Source organism: Cottoperca gobio, chromosome 9 (genome assembly GCF_900634415.1).
Source record: "Cottoperca gobio chromosome 9, fCotGob3.1, whole genome shotgun sequence".
NCBI lineage: Eukaryota > Metazoa > Chordata > Actinopteri > Perciformes > Bovichtidae > Cottoperca > Cottoperca gobio.
The window spans coordinates 5,771,303-5,785,428 of NC_041363.1; the positions used below are offsets into that span (position 1 = coordinate 5,771,303).

Sequence of the window (14,126 nt, forward strand, 5' to 3'; positions counted from 1 at the left end):
CTTTCTTTATTTCTTTTTCATTTGTAACTTATATCTGAATTAACTCGAACAAAGGTCTCCGATCGTTCTGTTTTAGCTTTGACTTTGAAGAAGCGCTCACACATTTTATCTTCTTGTGGCAGCTTTTATTTCTCATGACACAAGGGCAATAACGTGCTGTACAAATAAAAACATCCGCAAACTAAAACTATTATGATGCCAAATGTTTAAACACATTTAATACTTTTTCACTGACTTTTACACATTTTACAGCAAAACCATCGTACTGCGATTAAAGACATGAAACACTGGAGTGTGTGTGTGTCACCTTGAATCACTAAACAGTCCTAATGTGAAGTATTCACATACAAAACAATTACATTTAATACAAAAAATACAAAATGACTCCCCGTCTGGTCAAATAATTCCACAATCGAGCAACGACTCCATCCCAGCGGCGGCGCTTGTGAAGACAGACGTGTAGTTTGCTCATGTTGAGGCAGGAAGGTTGACCCTCTTTGCGATCGTCCGCTCTTTGCTTTGCTCTGAAATATTGCACAACTGTGTCGTCTTCAGTCCCGCCGGTCCATTTGTGATTGAGGTAAATAGAAAAGTTAATGATTTCTATACGGCGCCAAATAAATAACTCCTTGTGTGCAGTCTCTGTCCTTCTCCCGGTTCAGTTTATTACACTTGCACTTCACTCGTCAGAGTTTAACAGTTTTGTTATTGGCGCTCATAAACGACTAATTGTCTCCTCTTGGTCCTCCTCTTGGTTCTCTTTGATTGGTGAAAGCGTGTCCTTTGTGGGGTTTGAGTCTGGCTCCTGTTTTATCTCTTTGCCTTCAAAGCTCAGGTTTTCGTAGAAGTGTCTCATGTTGTTTCTCTTCTCCATCTCCTGAGAGGCCTTCGCTTTGTCCTGCTGGAGCTGCAGCAGCACGGCTTTATTAACATCAGGACCTGAGAGAGCGAGAGAAACACGAAGACGTCAATGAAATGTGTTCTGCTTTACAGTTTCTCTCGTTGGCTCATCAACTCTTTCATGGGACATCACAACTCTATCGTGTATTTGGATATTTGAGATGATCCTTTTGCATGTGACGAATCAACTCGTCAGTTTTGATCAACACGTGCACGTTTTTTTTTACACGTGCAATTTGCTTGAATAAATGCTCAATTAAAACATACCAAAGTAGCTGAGCAGCACAGGGAGGAATACGAGTCCGTGAGCCATCCCCAAAAGTGTAATGATCAGGTTTAATCGGAAGAAGAAGATCTGGATGAGTTGCGCTTTGGCGAACGCCAGCACGAGGATGCCTGGCAGGTTAGTCATAGCAACACCAGCAAACACCTGCAGAGTGCAAAACACATTTACCAGCTGTGCTGCGCCTGTGTTTATACTTATACAATCAACTGTGAGTGATTAACTACATCTGCTCTGTCGTTCACTTACGGCGCTGCCCATGTTGGCCGTGGCCTCCGCCGCTCTTTCTACATGTGTGAGTTTGGTGCTGAGTGCAAAGGATCTCGTCATATGAGACACAAACTCCACAGAGATGCCCACCGCCTGCAAACCAGGAAGAGAATGTAAGTTAGTTAAGTAAGGAACGACCGTAGCAATGAATGATATGGATTATAAACATCTACTGAAAACAACATCACAGATTGCATACACGACATGGGGACAAATATTAAAGGAATATTCCGGCAATTTAGAATTGCACTTGCTTATAGTTGAGGGTTCTCAAGAGAGACTTTTAATAAAAAAGGTTAAAATCGGAGCAGCCGAGGCGAAAATATTCAGATCTTTAATCCCTAGCTCCAAAAACCACTGGATCCTACATTTCCCATAATGCAACCCGATAGCATTTTTCACTAGGTAGGAGCCTAGTGTACCAGTTTCGGTGGAGATCGTCCACGAGACACATGATCTTACCGTGACCAGATTGATAAGGGCGACTGCGTTGTAATCGATGCCCCACAGTGTCATGACACCAACAGTGTCCACGGTGATCATGATTATGGTTACTAGGTTGAGCAGGCCGGAGCGCAGATCCAGACCCAGCAGCAGACAGCACACCACAAAGGTCGGCAGCAGACACAAGGAGATGTTGAAGAGTCCCTCTGGCACAATGGTCAGGTACTGCTCATAAAATACATTAGTCACCCTGGAAGAAGGAGAGAAGAAAAATAGTGGTCAGAAATGACAGACTGCATAGTTTGTTTTGCAGGTGTTAGACACGGCCCCCAGTTACATCAATTCATCAAGAATCTTCTCTGTTGTTGGATTCTTCGTTCAGCGTGGAGGCATGCGACAAAAACAAAGTTTTCTTCAAGAATTCAAGGTAACACAGGGTGATGTGTTGATAGAATACTTCTTGTAGAGAAGGGAAGATGAGATTGAGTTAAATAAATGTACATACGTGTAAGGAAATACTTCAAAGTCAGGTGAGGTGCCTGGTATTTCCCTCATGCCCATTGTGATGTTGTGGGCCAGCTCTCTGGCCTTCAGAAGTGCAGCAGTAAACTCCTGAGAGTTGGAGACAGTCGTGTGGTAAGCCATGAACCGAGAGGCTGGGAGGAAAGGGAAGAAAAGGTTCAGTTATTGTACCAATTCTATTAAAATGATAAAAAAAAACCTCAGTTTCAGTTTTTTAAGTCTGAGTTTCTACTAGTTAGGAATCCTTCGTTGTTCATCGTTCAGGAGCCGAATTATCCACAGAGGTCTCCTCCTCTCCAAAACAAACGGACGAGGTGATTTAAACCGTCAATAACACTGAATAAAGCAGTTTCAAGTTAAAAATCAGTGTTTCTCTGATGCTGTTTGGCTGCCGCGGATGTTTGCTCAGCTTGTTTCTCTGATAACTTAAGATCCAGATTTCTCTAGGTTTGAAAATATTGGGATAATGTAAGTACACAACTAAACTAAACAACAAACTATACCTTTAATATGATTTTAAATGACTTACCTATAATTTCTCCACTCTGATCTCTCACCACAGCTTTGTCATAGGCGCCAAGACCACTGTTCAAAGAGACAATAAGCAGTGAGGATGTTGTTTTCATGGTGAATGTCTGTGTGTGCATGTACACGTGCCGCTACGATGTTACACACCCTTTGGGGCACTGCAGGTCAGGCCTGTTACCCAGGAAGTTCGGCAGGAAGCGGTTAAATTCTTCCTTAGTGGGCCTCAGGACGCCATCTGGAGGAGTAGCAAGGCACTTCTTGGAACAGAGGAACGGAGCTGTTGAGACATGGAAGCAGGCGTTAATAAAAGAAGGCTAACGTCTTTCATCATAAAAGGAAATTCACAGTAAAGAATATTTGTTCTCACATTGGCTTGCAGGACAGAACTTTCCAGCATTTGGACCGAAGGAGTACAGACGACAACATCTGGATCCAGGGTTCAGCCAGTCAATGAAATCATCTACCCAGGAGTTAGCAGGAATAGCCAAGTAGGATCTAGGATGGGGGGGGGGGGAATGGGTTCACGTAAGAATCGAGATACTTCTCTTTGAATCAATGCACGACTTCCAAAAATCTATTTTTAAAATCTAGATATTGCTACTGATAAACGGTGTCGGCGGTGTGACGATTGATCCGACCTCGCAAAGAGAAGTGACGCGCTTCCTTGACAAGAACAAATACATTTCTCGCAAATGTAGTACTTCATAATCTAATCGTATTAATCCTTCTTCCTCTTCAGGAAACAAACTAAATTGTAAATTCTAATCCGTCTAATTGTCACAAGCGCCGATAGGATATTGAAATCAGATAGTGATCACTGGGTAATATAATGATCTACTGTAAGTGTATTGATTCATGCATTATTATCTGTTTGATGGAAAACATATTGTACTATATTGCAGGATTCATTCAAAGTTTTCCTATTAATCAGCCTGGTGCTAATCATAACACGACTGTTTGAAGAGCACACAGAGTAATGATCACTGGGGATGTTTTGGATGTTTGCTCTCTATACCTGCCTGGCGTGATCATTTAGAGACACCTTTATCAGCTCATTGCCGCTCATGTAACCAAGTTAATCATTGACTGATCTGATTGGCTAGCGTGTAAGAGGTTGCTACTATGATATCAGCAGGTTCAAGGATGTGTCAGTGTAACGGTTAAAATGTGAAAGAGTCGAGGAACTGTGGGCCGTGGTAACTTTAGGTAATTTACAAAGCTAGTTATTTGTCAGTTACTTTTTTCCCATGAAACTTATGAGCACATCTCCGGTCAACACGAGATTTAAAGTGATGCTTTTGCAGGATTGTTTGTGGAGGAACTCAGTTGTACGAGTGTTAGTCGACTAAGAATTTCTTTAGCCCTCATACTTTCAAGTTGGGAGACAACCCTGCGGCAGTAAATGCTCTAAGAGTGTGGTGAGGAAACATGACACTCAATGAATAACACATGTTTACAGCCATGCAAATGTTTTTCTTGAAAGGTGTTCCTTAGGAGTCATAATTTGTGAGTTTTTCCCCATAAATATACCACTTTATTTTGCGGATTTGACCTAAAATGGCCCTAAAACGCCGTTAATGTGTCACCTTGAGAGTATATCGAGCTGGGGAACATAGATACGCAGGTTAATAACCCCTGCTGTAGAGTTTAGCTGTTGTTAAGACCTAATTAAAAAGTGCAGAAACTCCTGTCCAGATTAAAAACATCAACAAACTCACAGTTCAGGGTGGTCGGTGGCGTACTGGATCTTCTGGGTGAGCGAGAACTGATCGCAGCCCACGCTGGAGCAGACCGCATTCATGCCCTTCGTAGTGGTGAAGTCGAAGCCCTTCTTTGTTACGAAATAAACAGGGACTCCGACTTCAAAGTATTTGAACAGGTACTTGAAATAGTCCAGCATGTAAGAGCCCTGCGCCAAAAAACAGAATATTCTTTTTCTAACGTTGCATCGAGAGAGGAGATGTACATTGATGTTTATATATGTGCTTACTGACCTGAGGCATAGCCAGCTCCTGATCCAGACCCACTTTCACATTAAACATGAGGAATACGGAGCCACAGAGCATGAAGATGAAAACCACCATCTGGAGAGATAACAGGACAGAAGGTATTTAGAGTCTGAGCATCATTTTATTAGGATTTGTGTCATTGCTAAACATGAATTTCACATTAAAGGTTCACCAGAGTCGACAGGTAGCTAAAGGGAGTTAGTAGCTTTACCACTATGAACCTGGTGAAACGGTGCAGGAGGACAGGGGCGTAGTATTTCCTCATGAACGGCAGCAGGAAGCCCTCGCTTGTCTTCTTGGGATGCTTGTTTGATACTGTAACACAGCACAGCAGTTCACAGCGGTTGTTGTCTTGGCGGCGGCAGTCTAGGGACAGCAGCGCCACGAAGGCCGTCATCTGGAGGACAAAGTCCATGAGCACAGCCAGAGCAGCGTACAGAGCAAAAGTCTTCACTGCTGGCATGGTGGACAAGGCCCCTTGGGTAGCAAAACAGACACAGTTAGACATTAATGCACCATATGGAAACCAGTGTTGGGGAGTTACTTAATAAATGTTGCATATTCATTGTGTTTAAACACGGTATTTCTGCACAGTTGCAGATAAAGATTAGGCTACACAGTATAATACTCTTTGTAGAATGAGATTGCGAGGGGGGGGGCTGCGTCAATTATTCAAATTGAGGATTTCTAATATTGTTTATAGGGTGATGACGTCATAAAATATGACGACAGACATTCGAAGCTTCATACAAAAAAATCTAAATGAACTTTTTTTCATCCTTACAAACTGTTTGTGCACAGAATAGTATTGATTTGCTCATTTTTGCAAACGTTCCTACCGAGAAAGAAGCAGACAGACTCGGAGAGACTGCACAGGAGCATGCTGGGAGCTACGTTTCCAAGGACACGACCAATCTGCTCCTCTCTGGTCTCTTCGTGCCTCCGCATATCTCTCTGCGAGGAAGGAAGAGTAGAGTTACGTCACGTAAAAATTGTAAATATACCATACATATCTTACAAAATGAGCACTGCTGGACATTCGTGGTGCACGCAAACATATACACACCTGGTACTCCAGAACAAAGATGAAGATGTTGTCAGCTCCCACAGCGAGCACCAGGAACGGCACGACCTGCAGAATGATCAGCGAGGAGGGGATGCCGATCCAGGAGTAGAAGCCCATGGAGGCCAGGACAGAACAGCCGACCACCAAGATCCCACCCAGACCCACCAGAAACTTGGAGTCCACCTTCAGGACGCAGAGAAAACAATCCAGACGTACATTAAACTCGACGAACCATATCTTTTGCTGTATCATGTCATTGTATAACTTCATGGGCAATAAACCTATGTGCTTCACCTTAGAGATAAGCACCTTACAGCTGACGCAGCCTCAGTCTCTCCTTATCGCACATGTGATAAGTGCTGTTTTATCAGTTTTGCTTTCTTGATGGAGGGTTATCGGGACTCAGGCACACGTGTTTACCTCTGTTTTTATAGTAAAACAACATATTATCTAGCAACAGCTTGACAAGACTGATAACCTTTTCCCATCAAAATGAGCATATATGCAGGTTTTTAAAAAATTGCTGAGGGACTCTTTTCCCATTGCCAGTAGACGAGTACGCCTTTCTGTTTCTTTCTGCCGTGACATGATCGACGTCGTGAACGTGGCAGAAAGCCGGTTAGCTAACAACGCTGGTTACTTCTTCAGTCTCTCTTTAAAACTCTCAAACCAGAGTGTTAGTTGGAACAGTTGAAAGATAACAAAAATGGTTTGATTTTATAGTTTGATTTTGTAATGCAGTGAAATGACTGAGGAGAGCATATTGCATGTTTTATATGTTCCAAATATACGGCCAAAATCCCTGTTGATTTAATTTATTCACTTCAAAGCGTGTCATAGCACTGCGCTGGAAAAGGGTTCTCTTTTTACATCCATGGTGTCCACTCGAGTGTCATGTTTCCATCACTGCCAATCGGAGATGGAGCCGATAAAAACCCACTAAATACCTCTCTATTGTTTTGGCCTTTCTGCCAGAGAGAGAGACGACAGAGAGGGGACGACATGCAGCAGGGCGGATTCGAACGCGGGCCGCTGCGGTAAGGACTCAGACTTGGTAAAGTTCAAGGCTATCCATCCAGTAGTTGTCAAGACATGTCACTTAAAACCACAAATGTGAACCTCACGGTGGCTCTAGACAAAAGGCAACGGATCACCAAAGTCTGAAGGATTGATTCCCCTGGGGACCACGAATGCCTGCACAAGAATTCAAGGCAATCCATCCAATAACTTCTGACTAGCTTTGACCAAAGTAGTAAACCGACCAAACGCAAAGTGGCCAAAACAAAAGCTGATTCATGTGAAATGCTGCATTATAATAAAGGTATAACATCACTCTGTGCAGTCTTACCAGTATGCGTTTCCACGAGGAATACTCCCCCAGTGCCACAGAGATGTACACAAAGATTACAGCATAGCTAATCATGAAGATGGGGATGTCCTCTGCTGTTGTCCGATTAATCTCATCCTCCAGAGACCTCTGTAGACCGGAGACAAGAAACGGATTAGGGCTTAAAAGTTAAAAAAGTAACGTGACAGGAAAAGCGGAGAGAACCATATTGCTCTGTACCTCTGCCATGTATGCAAAGGTGAAGTTGGCGGCCGGGCTCTTCTGGTAGTCCTGGACAATTTTAAGAAACTCTGTCTCCCACTGCATAGCCACTTTGTACTTGGGGCTGTTGCGAGCGTAGTTGTTGAGGGAGAAGGTCAGGATGAGAGCCTCAGCGTTGGTGAAGTCGTCATCTGGGAAAAGCAAGACGAATAATGTTCAAGTGAGTCGTCTCTACATAGTGAACCATCCTGAGCGTGTTTTAATGTCCTTTCATAATGTTCTTCTTTCGCACTTTGTCTGGATGCTTCTGATGTTTTATGTAAAGCACTCGTTGTTGCCTTGTTGCTGAAACGTGCTATATAAATAAACTTGCCTCTATTATAAATGTATATTTAAGTTACTCACTCTTGTAGCCTCCCACAGCCAGAAAGGAGAAGACTGGAGCTCCGTAATCCGCCATGCAGCTCAAACCTAAAGCAGTGATGTCTTTAAAGGACAGGGGAGAGCTGGAGAAGAGATGGAAGAAGAGGAGGGAAGGTTACTCGTTTATTCGTTTATTTGGTATTTTTGATCCTGTTCAGCAAATGTGCTGAATAAATCAATGGATGAATGTTTACTTGAGGCAGTAGATCACGTGGTCTCTCCAGTCCACCTCTTTGGTGACTCCCAGCTCTGTCATGTTGGCCTTCATGTTAATGTTGTCCAGGCTGTTCTGGAAGTACTGGGGCATGCTGTTGACTGCACAGTCCGTCAGCGACGGGTTGTTTGGGTTCAGCGGCGCGAAGCATACATCCTCCAGACTGGCTGTGCGGTTCAGATCCTCTGACCAAAACGTAATGTTCTGAAAGTGGCATAGAAAAGGCATCAACGTGGCAGACGAGCCAAACACATACACATCTCTCCGAGATCCAGTTACACAGTTTTGTTCTGGTCCTGTCCCTCCCTAGCCAATTTCCTGTTCTCCATATTTGACTGCTTTTCTGTTCTACACCTCTTGAGCCCAACCCAGTCGCCCAGTTTATGAGTGCACTCTTGGTCCCAGGGGAGGCAGGGAGGGGCAAAGGTTGGGTACAATGCGACGTAATGTCTGTACAAGTTCGGTATGTTTGTACCTGTGTGTATATATTTAAATTAATTCAAAACTCCTTGAATAAAGACACTGTCAACTTTGCTATTGGCTCTTCACCTGGATGCGTGTCTGGAGCTCCAGCAGCTCAATGAGGAGATCTTTGGATACAAGCCCGCTGAAGTTCTGCGGTCCGAACAGCAAAGAGTTGTAAATGTGACCTTTTCTGCCCGGTGCGGTCAAGATCAGCTGGTTGGTCCTGAAGAAGGGGTCGAAGTGCGTGTCGTGGAACTCTTTCTCCTGGCGGGCGCGGCTGTTGGGAGCAGACCACAGCTCGACCGGGTCAGTGGTGAGCTGGATGGACTTGAGGCCAGCAGAGAAAAAAGCCACGACTACAGCCGACAACAGGAGCACCTTGAATGAGGATGAAACATAAACATCTGAATTATAACTTCTTCATCTGGCTGACAACCTAAAGTCACAGTGTTTTATATGTGCCTGCTATTATGTATTCTACTTTAGCTGGTTACAAACCCTTTGGTGAAACTAACCGTGAGAGGATAAGTGGCCATGAGGGTTCCCCAATGGCAAAACTGCGAGCTTAGGAAAGCTTGAGCAGCCAGGCTGTTCCTTTCGGCGCACGTCACCTCTGACGGATCAATGAGCTGCTCAGTCACAGTATTACTGTTCTGGTCTTTACATTTGTCCTTTCTCTTTCCTTTCTCTTCATCCTTTCTTTTATGAGACCTCACCAAGCAAGACACGGAGAGGAAGAAAAGGAAGGCAAATAACAGGAGACAGAGTAAGACGATAGAAATCACGAGGAAGCCGTCTGTCCCCAACAGTCTGAAGGGCCCGGGGGGCAATTGAAGAGGCGGCATCTTCGGACACGACTCTTGGCAGTCCTGGCAGGAGCAGAGCTTACCTCCGGAAGGCGTGGTCTCGTTACACTTCAGTGCACGTCCACTGTAGGGAATCACGCCCTTGGGTAGTCCCTCTGTGTCTCCCTCTTTTTTCAGCTGGAAGTCGATGTCCAGTGGAGCGAGACCGTTACTGGAGTCTCCCTGGAAGTCATACCAGCGCTGGGGGGTGCACAGCTTGGCGCCATACCGACCACACATAGTGCTGATGGCGAAGCCTCCCGTGGCGGGGATCCGGACACTTTTGCATGACTGGAAAGCGCCGTCTGCGAAGCTGGTGCTGAGGAACGCCTGGTAACCTACCACCACCTCCCTCGTCAGGTTCTGGCTCGTGACGTTCATGACCTTTGTGACCTTCACTGTCTGGCTCTGGTTGGGGCTGCAGGTGTTGATGCAGTGCAGGTGGGCAAAGTTCTCAGCGCAGGACGGGCAGCGAACCAGCACCGCCTTGGACAGGGTCAGACTCATTTCCAGGGAGGACAGTTGTTTGATGGAGCAGCAGGCGAACGTGTTGCCCTCTCCTTTGTCCAGAATGGGACACACCTGCAGCAAGAACACGTGCTGTTTTATAACCTCACAGACTCAGACACAAGAACAGACAAAGAAGAATAAAAATCACTGTTTCTCCTGCACGCTGTTCGCCTGCTGCTAACGTTTGCTCAGCTTGTTTCTCTGAGAACTTAAGTTCCAGATGTCCGATAACTAAATTCCTTCATTCAGCTAAAACATATAGTTAAAAATGATCAAGATCTTAAAAATGCATCGTAAAAATGTGACTTAAAACTGGATAAAAAGTCAATTTATGACATCTTCAGACGCATGCTCAACGGGGTCACCACTACGGGTTACCAAATAAAACGGACCGGGAACTTGTACGCGTTTCTATAGGTTTGAAATATGTTGGAATCATTTGGGATAATGTTAGTACACAAACTCAACAAAATATATACCATTGGTGTAGTCGTTGTTTTGGACATTTGAATGCTGAAATGTTACACATTATACCTTTAAACACTCAGCAGCACCTACAGACCTTTTTGAGTTTCTTGTAGTGCTCCCCTCTGAGGGCTCGGGCAGGGCTGTAGTTCAAACAGGGGACGATGGGAGGAAGCAGAGCGTTTTCTACTGATGGGTTACGACCACACTCCTCATAGAAAGAGCAGTAGCCCGGCTCATGTTGGGCCTCTGACAGCACCTGCACAAAAGAGAGGAGATGAAACGGAAATAATCTCCGTAGGGGAAACCATATTATTCTGACCTTTTACATGTTAAATCAGAATTTAAGCAATTAAAAGTATATTAAGTACAGTTTTTTTACCATTACTTTGCATGTATATCCACATGTAATACAAATAAACACTGTAGTCAACATGACTGCTATAATTCTTAGCGTATCATGAATAAGAAGTTTAGTGCTTCGTAACTTGACTCATGACTTTAGTGCTGTGAGCTACCCTAACCCTGCCATGTCAGCTGGTTCACGCTAGATTACGAGACAAAAGTATGTTTAAATTCCAACGTGTTTCAAGGTTGACTACAAACACAATTTACAGAAGAGAACAACTTGCAAAAACATCTGTTACAAATCGATACATCATTTGTTGTGTATCATACGTTGGCAATCGCACAAGGACTACCGCGATTGCCAACGTATGATAACAGTTTAATAGTACATTTCCTTAAACCTGTAAGTGATTATATTAAATGCAATATAATAGAATGGAAGCAATTACATGTGTTCCTCTACTTTTCAATCCTGGTCGCATATCATCAACTAGTAAAGACTTATAAAGTGTTTAACGTCGGAGAAAGAGAGTAAAGCAACGTGAGGTTATTGGGATTGAAGATTTTTAGGGCCAGACATGAGGGGAAAGAAATAAGAGCGGGAAGTTGCATTTTTGAGAATAAAGTTGAAATGTCAAGTAGACATTGAACTTTTGAGAATGAATTCAATTACTAGCTACAGTGAAAGTTATCCTTGAAATGCAAAATAAATAAATAAATCCCATTTCCCCTCACTTACGCCTGGCCCTGAGACTCTTCCGTAGTCGACTGGAACAAGTGTACAGTGTTTATATTACAGTTTACTATCAGGCACAGGTTCCCAGAGAAAAATGACCAGACCAACTTACCACACAAGTCAGAAAAGTGATCAGGGCTGCGACACGGACCATGATTCCTGAGTTTCAGCAACAGAAGAGCTGAGAGTGTATGTTAATCACTGCTGCCCGACTGGAAGATACATCAGACAGAGAAAGACAGCGAGAGACAGCGAGAGACAGTCTCTCCGAAAGCATGCCCGTCCGTCTGATAGTGTCAGGGTTGGGTCACACGACATGTACAGTGTCACCACTCCTGTGATGTCACACCTTTCTTATCTGGTGTGATGCGGCGTCTGGCCAATCACTGCTCTGGATGGTCAAATTCCTCTGTCTGATGAGTAACAAGGGGGGGGGGGGATTTCGATAGGGTTGCTAAGGTGATCCGAAGCAGCAGGTGGAAACTACAGGAGGATCCGAAATAACAACCGCACCCAACTTACATGTATCTCCAATCATTTATTTTTTCCGACCCTCTGCTACTTTTGGTGTTTCTACTGAAGACACATACACACATTGAATCAACATGACCTTTAGACCATTACTTAAGTGACACTGCTGTGTCGGGCTATCTGATATATGCACTGCAGAGAGATCTGCAACTAAATGTTTATTTTTTAAATCACTTCTTGTATAACAGCGTTACATCCAACCCAGTGACAGCCTGAAGACAAGGTAACTCAAGGTAAATCATTTTATATATATATATATATATATAATATTTTACTAGTTATTAATATATCAAACTGTGTTAGTACGGCCGCCGTGCCAAGTCAACATGACCGTTCACTTTCTGTATCACATCTTTCAATATCAGATCAACATTGTTATCATGTTTTTATCACTTTGTCAAGGTCATGTCACGATAAGACTTTCAACCAAGGCTCCAGGATCACGCTGATCAGAGGTATCAGGGTGAAGGTGCTTAAGCATTTCAATTTGTGATAAACAGAGATGGTAAAATGGACAAGAAGAAAAGGGGCAGATAGGGTGAAGTTCTTTCTTCTTTCTTATGCTGATAAGTCTCGACAAATACATAGAATTTTGTAGCGTGGCCGGCAAACCAAAGATGTTTCAAATTAAAAAGGTAAAACCATGTGATTTACTTCTAAAAATGGCACAGCTCTTTAATTCAGATATATTGTACATACAGTGAAAGGAGTCAGTTGAGGTGGTTCGGGCATCTAGTAAGGATGCCACCTGGGCGCCCCCCTAGGGAGGTGTTCCAGGCACGTCCAGCTGGGAGGAGACCCCAGGGAAGACCCAGGACTCGGTGGAGAGATTATATCTCCTCACTGGGAACGCCTCGGGATCCCCCAGATTGGGGTTCCTTACTGGAGCTGCTGCCCCCGCAACCCGACCCCGGATAAGCGGTAGACGATGGATAGATGGATGGATATTTTATAGTATTGTTTAATATTTTCTTGTATTCTATAATTATGTTTCCTGATTTTTGTACTTGCTTTTATTCCTAATTTAATTTTCTCATACTATTTGTATGTGTGTGTGTGTGTGTGTGTGTGTGTGTGTGTGTGTCTGTGTGTGTGGGTCTGTGTGTGTGTGCGTGTGTGTGCATGTGTCTGTGTGTGGGTGTGCATGTGTCTGTGTGTGGGTCTGTGTGTGGGTCTGTGTGTGCGTGTCTGTGTGTGTCTGTGTCTGTGTGTGCGTGTGTGTCTGTCTGTGTGTGTGTGTGTGTGTGTGTGTTTTAGCAACAAGTGCTGAATTAAATGTAATGTGCACTGATACTTTTAGCATTTTCTCTTGTCAAATTGCATAAAAGATGAATATAAATAACGGTTTCCTTCTATGGTGACATGCAAATGAAAAATCTTCAAACATAACACCTTATATTATATAAATGATGCTAATTTATTTAAAAAGGTTCTGACAATATGCTGCAAGGTCTGACATATATTATATTTATATAATCATGCAGGCTGCATTACATAACATTTTGCATGTAAAACTGTACAGAATATTAAATATAAAGAATAATTGTGCTTTTGGGTTCAGGCTCAAAAGCCTCGGCTTCATGATCGATATAAGAAGAATATTATATATATTATATATATATATATAAAAAACACTATTTATCTGGATCAGTCCTTGATGATCTGCAGATAACAGACTTCCCCCTCTTTATGATAGAGTCCTTATCGATCAACATTTATGGAGCTGTCATTGTTGGCAGGACGGTCGTGACTTTTTGGACTCCCGATACAGGTGAAGGGTAATTTCTTTGGAAAGTCCTTGACCACCAGCTGAAAACTGTATGTGAGGATATCATTTGGATACACTGACAATATTTATTGATAGATTCACATGCATATTTTTACATGTAGTTATTGATAGAGTGTATGTTCACTTATACACCCTTTTAGAGATCCAGTGCAGATATCAAAGATTGAGATGATTGGAGGACGATCCTCAAACATCTGCATCACGTCTCTTTTATCAGGTGACAAATCCG

General features: G+C 43.4%; 1 protein-coding gene across 1 annotated transcript in view; it reads right to left on the reverse strand.

Moving 5' to 3' along the window:
* Position 1: 1 nt before the first annotated feature.
* The window catches only part of npc1l1 (NPC1-like 1), an 18,634-nt gene continuing 4,509 nt past the window's right edge, over positions 2-14,126 (reverse strand). The window contains exons 2-21 of the mRNA XM_029439579.1: positions 10,591-10,752; positions 9,189-10,100; positions 8,758-9,051; positions 8,189-8,412; positions 7,977-8,077; positions 7,590-7,762; positions 7,371-7,499; positions 6,023-6,205; positions 5,796-5,910; positions 5,168-5,433; positions 4,942-5,031; positions 4,666-4,856; positions 3,315-3,442; positions 3,095-3,224; positions 2,949-3,004; positions 2,403-2,553; positions 1,916-2,147; positions 1,433-1,546; positions 1,168-1,330; positions 2-939 (exon numbers count right to left, since the gene is read on the reverse strand). Coding sequence (XP_029295439.1) covers positions 716-939; positions 1,168-1,330; positions 1,433-1,546; positions 1,916-2,147; positions 2,403-2,553; positions 2,949-3,004; positions 3,095-3,224; positions 3,315-3,442; positions 4,666-4,856; positions 4,942-5,031; positions 5,168-5,433; positions 5,796-5,910; positions 6,023-6,205; positions 7,371-7,499; positions 7,590-7,762; positions 7,977-8,077; positions 8,189-8,412; positions 8,758-9,051; positions 9,189-10,100; positions 10,591-10,752 — 4,038 coding nt within the window. The 3' untranslated portion in view covers positions 2-715. The remainder of the gene's footprint in view (positions 940-1,167; positions 1,331-1,432; positions 1,547-1,915; positions 2,148-2,402; positions 2,554-2,948; positions 3,005-3,094; positions 3,225-3,314; positions 3,443-4,665; positions 4,857-4,941; positions 5,032-5,167; positions 5,434-5,795; positions 5,911-6,022; positions 6,206-7,370; positions 7,500-7,589; positions 7,763-7,976; positions 8,078-8,188; positions 8,413-8,757; positions 9,052-9,188; positions 10,101-10,590; positions 10,753-14,126) is intronic.